At 28.8% G+C, this 7500-nt stretch overlaps 1 protein-coding gene across 1 annotated transcript in view; it reads left to right on the top strand.

Annotated features, from left to right (window-relative positions):
* The window catches only part of LOC137633395 (uncharacterized), a 420659-nt gene that overhangs the window by 2766 nt on the left and 410393 nt on the right, over positions 1–7500 (top strand). The window contains exons 2-6 of the mRNA XM_068365622.1: positions 1152–1193; positions 3073–3114; positions 3254–3283; positions 3847–3918; positions 4172–4234. Of these exons, the coding sequence (XP_068221723.1) occupies positions 1152–1193; positions 3073–3114; positions 3254–3283; positions 3847–3918; positions 4172–4234 (249 nt within the window). The remainder of the gene's footprint in view (positions 1–1151; positions 1194–3072; positions 3115–3253; positions 3284–3846; positions 3919–4171; positions 4235–7500) is intronic.

Raw genomic sequence — 7500 nt, 5'->3', positions numbered from 1 at the left:
CACCAATAGTTCATAAGGAGAATGAGAGAGCGAACAGTAAATGATGACTTTAAGTTTTGTGTGTGTTGTAAGATTTATGTGGAACCGAAGATGATGTGCAACCTGTTTTAAATCTTTCTTTTTATATACATATAGTCAGAATAGAGTAATGTTATATAGATTCCTACTTACGTGTATATATATATATATATATATATATATATATATATATATATATATATATATATATATATATATATATAATATATATATATATATATATATATATATATATATATATATATATATATATATATACACACATATATATATGTATATATATATATATATATATATATATATATATATATATATATATATATATATATATATATATACACTTATATATATGTATATATATACACACACATAAATATATATATATATATATATATATATATATATATATATATATATATATATATATATATATAGATATATATGTGTGTGTGTGTGTGTGTGTGTGTGTGTGTTTATATATATAGATAAATAGACATAGACTGAGAATGGAATTTAAGGGATGAGGTATGTGGTGAAAGGGGGATAAGGTAGAGAAAAGATTAAGAAAGAATAAGGCCTTCTATATTCATGAAAATTGGCTGACATTTCACATATAAAAGCCTTTGGAGAAAAAATTGTGTACAGTAACATCTTGTTGTTTACCAAATTATGTTTCAGATCTTAAATTACGTTTTAAAATAGATGTCTTTTCATTACATATACAACGTTCTCATATCCCTTGACGATCTCGAATAAGATACTTGCGTCTTCTTCTTCTTGTTTCACTTTTGATAAATTTTAAATCATCATTTAGAGACAGAATTTATTTATATATGTTTCCCTCTAATTCTTATTCTCTTCACTCAAAATGATTGATCAGATCTGCACTTTCCTTTCAGGGCATGACGGTAAGTCTCTGGACTTCCATCATGATATTTAGAGTTTTTATTTAATCTGTAAATATTAATCATCATCAGATAGACTACATAACGTAAGCATAAATTTATCATAGTTTCGAACAGTATCCTGAATTACACAGTTATTAGCGTATTGAGAATTTAATTTTTGTTCATTGATGCAACCATTTGAAAAATCTTTAATTATATTTTCAGATATGCAGGAGAAATTCCAACATCTTGAAAATAATCTTCAAGGTAATCGTACTTCTTATATCGTTTGCTTATCTCCTTATTTCCTTTCCTCTCTGGGCTATTTTTCCCTCAGGGAGCCCTTGGGCCTATAGCATATTGCTTTTCCAACTAGTGTTATAACTTAGCTAATAATAATAATAATAATAATAATAATAATAATAATAATAATAATAATAATAATAATAATAGATTGTTTTCACTATTTCTAATTTCCCTAACTTTTCTCTATATTTTCGCTTGACACCCAGTAGTTGTCTTTTTTTTCTGACTTTCAAAGAAGACACACCAAGGTTTCATACTCCTATGACACATACACACACACACACACACACACACATGTATATATATATATATATATATATATATATATATATATATATATATATATATATATATAGCTTTTATTTCAATTGTCAATCCAGCAATCCAATTATATTAGATATTAATCGTCAATTGATAGACTACATAACAGATGTATAATAATATCCTGAATTACAGAGTTATCTGAATATCTGAAATAATAATAGAAGTGAGATGAAACAGGATGAAGATGTAGAAGAATATAATGAGAAAAGAGGAAAAATGCTACAGACGGAAATAACACCTCGTTAAAGTGTATGAAATGTATGGCAAAATAGGAAGCCAGTAACCACATCGCCAATGAATTTAAGTACTATTTCAACAACAACATAATGAATAATATAATACAGTATCTAACACTCTCCATTGGAGTCTGTAAGAATATGAAATACAATGCAGCAGACAATGGTACGAATATGCAACTCAAGCTGTGGTAGAAAATTAGTCTGGAGCTGCAATATAAAGACGGACACAGTGATGCAAGACAACGAAAAAAGAGTATCCCTCATAGAAGTCGCAGTAATGCGAGACTCAAGACTGTTATATATAGGGAGAGAAAAAAATAAGAAATGACCAAAACTTATGAATTGAATTCAGATGGCTATGTTTAATGCATTTAGAAATTGTCCTTAAAAGGATAGAAGCAATAGGAACCAACCTAAGTCATTGAAAAGGAATCAAGAGAAGGTAGGCGCCGATTGTAGCCCCAGGACTTGTGCAAAATAGAATGCCACTTGAAACAGCACTAATAGTGAGGACAGTGATGGACTCCTAATGAAGCTGGATGTAACCTCTATCCCCACACTATAATTCAGTAGGCTCTATAGCCAGTGATTACCAAAACAATTGTAATGATAACACCCTACAATGCTAGTGAAGTGGTATCCTTTTTCTTAGAAATCTAGGAAATTGGCGATCCTACATTGTGTATAGAGTAGCTGTCACTTACACTTACATTTTTTTTATGATTTGATATCTTTCAATGAATACAAAGCTATAATATTTTATCTTGACACTCTTGAAATGAATTTAGGAGCCATATTTGCATAAAATGGTTATCTCTCTTCTTGAAACTTCATTGAGATTTGAGACCCTCCATTTCTTTTCCAGTAGTTTTGCTTGGCTCTGATTCTACTGACGGAGATTTAAGAACCTCTACGTACATGAACAACAGTTGTTTTTCTTTGAGAAAATCTTGAAATAGCAAACACTATTATTCATTGAATATGCAGTATTGTTTTAGTATTGACACTCCTCTATGCTATTCAAGAGCCTTAAGTGCACATTCAATAGTTGTCTTTGGTTTTCACATTTTTGAAGGCTATTCAAGAGCTTTCGTTGCATATACTCTTTTTTTTTTTTTACTTTATTTTGACACAGTTGAATGAGAATTAAAAACGTCATACCATATATAAGAGTTGTATTTCATCAGCTACGCTCTAATTTTTTAGACTTGGGAGTATTTATTGCATTTTTATTCTTCAAAACACAGACCATTATTTTAAGACATTTTTATTTTCAGATGTACAGCAGGAGCTTGGGAATCAGAAAACTAATTTTCAAGGTAATTTTCCAAATATTTAGAGTAAATTGATTTATCATTGTATATTTCTTACCCTAATGACTAAACTCGTATTAGATAATTTGAAGTACAATATTTGATTGAAATATACGCTCAAGGTAACACTATTTTTTTTTTCCAGAACTCCATCATGAACTGGAACACGTGAAAGGTACTTGATATTCTAACATTTTGGTTCATCCTTCTAATATTCGTATCTTTTTATCTGGATGAGATATTTTTAGAATAATCTAGAATATGAAGGTTTAATCCTTCTTTGGTTATCTTTATCGTGGAGATCATCAACTTTTAGAATAAATAATAGAATTCTGATATTATAATCAGCATTTTGTTGTCTTTTCCTCAGGTGTATCAGTAATTTGTCATTAAGACAGATGACTTTTTAATTGTTTAGAATTTTGAACGTTCACAGAAATGCAGTAAAACAGAAAATGTTAGAGAGGAAGATCTTCAGAAAGTTATTTTGACTATAAGAAATACTTTTTAATCCACATAGGAATCAATAAGTACCGATTACATAGAGAGAACACATCTGAATTAATTCTGTTCTCTTTTCTGAATAATTATTATCATAAAATCTGGACTAACTTTTAATAAGAAGCTTATTTCCACGGATAAAATTTTGAATCAATTTATAATAACAATTCTCTCCATCCCCTGAATCCTCTTTCTCTGCTAAGAAGATCTTGTATATAATCTCCTTCTCTACTTTAGGGCTCAGCCAAGAGACCGGACAGCTTCTCAGAAGGGAAGTCTTGGAACACTTGACTAATGTATCAGCAGCAGGTAAGTTCTCTTTAGTTAGTGATTGTGATTCTTGAAAAGATATAGTTCAAAGAAGATAGGAATTGCAACATGATATATTGACCATCACTTGTATGATTAATATCATCAATATATTTGCAGATTTTGTTCTTTTTCATTTGGTTTCTTAATCACATGGTGGAGTGGAGTCATATCTTTGTGTTCTTCATTGATCAATGAAAGAAGATAGCAAACTTACAATATGTTGTTCAAGGGATTATTTTCTTCTTTCCAGCAAATGAAGAGATCAAGTCTTATGTTCACGAGGAGATATCTGGAGTCATCTCTTTGGCACAAGGTCAGTTTATATACACTTAAAGAATTGATATTTCTATAGCATCCTTCCCTCCACCTCGCCAGCTAATTATCTTCCCCCCTCTCTATCAGGGCTTTATTTATGATTTTTCATTGATTGTTGTCAGAATTTTTGTGCTGCCTTTGATCATATGAATCATGTAACTCTTGTGTACAAAGTTCACCAGAGAGGAGTTAGTGGATCTTTTCTAAGTATTATTGCAGGGAATCTAACCAAAGTGTTGGCCTTTTACTTTCAAGTTGTAATCCTATGATCTGTAGTTTGCTTTTAAAAAGTGTATTTATTTGTCAATCACTCATACCCCTTAATGGGAGATCTGTGTTTGATGAATACTATTTCAGAGATCTCGACCGAGTAAATGTATATTTAGCAGAATCAACAGTCCAAGTAATTACTTATCTTAGATTTAGATAATATTATCTGTTACTGTTTTATCATTACTCACTGCCTAGACTTAAAACTGAACTATTTTAAACTATGTTTACACAAGTAGTTCCTCGTTACCAAGAACAACATCTAATGATTCTCAGTGTATGGGGGAAAATATTATGAGGATGTGTCTTTAGAGAGATTGCAACTGTTGCTAAGAGTTTGGCGTGGAGATGATGCTTCCTCTTTAGTGAGATAAGGTTTGGGTAATCTTGCTCCTATAGATCATACCTCACTCTGTCGTGAATAAGGCTTTCAAGGTTACTTTATATAGCCTTTTTGCTTATTTTAGGATATAATTTCTGTTTCTATGTTAATAACCCACAAATATAATTTATGATGCACATATTACATTGAGTTAATTCTAACATCAGACTTTCCTTTTTAAAAGTATAAATACTATATAGTATGATACAAGATTTTGACCTAACGCAATAATTACATAGTTGAATGATATTCCCAATCATATACTCATATACATGCATAGAGATATCTAGAACTCCCTATTTATTTTTGTATATGTTGGCATAAGAGAGATTCTACTCGCCAGCAAAAAATAAGATTTTATTTTATTTTATTTCTCTTATGTATATCCATGTTTGCCTCTTAATATTTTCCCAACTGAGGTGGTGGTAGTGTACTGTGAGTGTCCTAATCATTATTGCACTGCATTCACATCATATTTTCTTGATTGCTTAAAGTTGGAAAAGGTGAAGGTGAGAACAATGACTTAGTGATCAGTCGTATATTATATAGTCAGCACTAGGTCTTGGAAAGGTCAGGTCATTGCTGAAGCTTGCTCAGAAGGTAGGCCTATAGGAACCATCAGAACTCTCATCACTAGCTCATGGGGACAGTGATATATATATATATATATATATATATATATATATATATATATATATATATATATATTTATATGTATATATATATATATATGTGTGTGTGTGTGTATTAATATATATATATATATATATATATATATATATATATATATATATATATATATATATAAATATGTATATATATATATATATATATATATATATATATATATATATATATATATATAAATATATAGTTATATATATATATATATATATATATATATATATATATATATATATATATATATATATATATATATATATAGATATAGATATAGATATAGATATAAATATATCTTTTTTACGACATTTATGCCACTATTATAATATAAGGTCATTAGATAGACAAATAGTCATAGACTGAGAATACAAGTTTGAGGGATTGGGTAAGTGGTGAAAGGGGAATGAGGTAGATAAAAGGATGAGAAAGAATAAGGCCTTCTATGTTCATGAAAATTCCCTATGGAAAAGAATTTGTGTCCTGTGACTTCTTGTTGTGCACCAATTATGTTCAAGAGCCTAAACTACGTTTGAAATAGTTGTATTTTCATTGCATATACTACGTTCTCTTTTTCCTTGACATTCACGAATAAGCTCTTTTCGTCTTCTTCTTGTTTCTCTTTTGATAGATTTGAAATCCTCATTTAGAGATAGAATTTATTTATATATATGTGTTTCCCTCTAATTCTTATTCTCTTCACTCAAAATGATTGATCAAATCTGCACTTTCCTTTCAGGGCATGACGAGTAAGTCTCTTCTGGACTATTATGATTTTTAGTTTTTATTTAATCTGTCAATCCAGCAACTAATAATTAGAGTAAATAATAATCTTCAACTGATGAACTACATCGCATAAGCAGAAATGTATCATAGTTTGGAACAATATCCCTAATTGCAAAGTTATTAGAATATTGATTTTTTTTTTATTTATGCAGACATTTGAAAAATATTTTTTTTTCATATTTTCAGATATGCAGGAGAAACTTCAACGTCTTGAAAATAATCTTCAAGGTAATCTTTCCAATAGATTTTTTCCAAATCTTTTAATTTCCTTTGTCTCTATGTCTTCACTTTACACCCAAAAAGATGATTATATGATGACTTATGTGTGGTTAAAGAGCCATCATTGCATATCCAGTCGTTGTCTTATTTTCATACTATTGAAAGATATTTACACAACAGTTGTTTTTCTTTGAGATAATCTTGAAATAACAAACACAATTATTCATGGAATATGCAGTGTTGTTTCAGTCTTGACATTCCTGAATGTTATTCAAAAGCCTTAATTGCACATTCAATAGTTTTCACACTTTTTGAAGGATATTCAAGAGCTTTCGTTGCATATACAGTATTTGTATTTCATTTTGACACAGTTGAATGAAATTAAAAAGCGTCATATCATATATAAGAGTTGTCTTTCATCAGCTACGCTCTATTTTTTTGTTTTTAGACTTTAAAGTAACTATTGCATTTTTATTACTTAAGACACACACCAGTATTTTGAGACATTTTTATTTTCAGATGTGCAGCAGGAACAAGGGAATCAGAAAACTTATTTTCAAGGTAATACTTCTAATATTTAGAGTAAATTAATTTATCACTGTATATTTCTTACCCTAATGACTATACTCTTATTAGATCATTTGAGGCATAATATTTGATTGCAATATACGCTCATGGTGAAGCCTTTTTTGTCCAGTATTTCATCATGAACTGGAACACGTGAAAGGTATTTGTTATTCCAGCAATTTTGATCATCCTTCCTAAATGCTTATCGGTTCATCTTGATGAGATATTTTCCAATAGTATATATATATATATATATATATATATATATATATATATATATATATTATATATATATATATATATATATATATATATATGTATATATATATATATATATATATATATATATATATATATATATA

This window comes from Palaemon carinicauda, chromosome 43, assembly GCF_036898095.1.
Source record: "Palaemon carinicauda isolate YSFRI2023 chromosome 43, ASM3689809v2, whole genome shotgun sequence".
In the NCBI taxonomy this organism is placed as follows: Eukaryota; Metazoa; Arthropoda; class Malacostraca; order Decapoda; family Palaemonidae; genus Palaemon; species Palaemon carinicauda.
The sequence above is the reverse complement of the archived record's forward strand: the minus strand, read 5'-3'. Positions and strand labels throughout refer to the sequence as shown.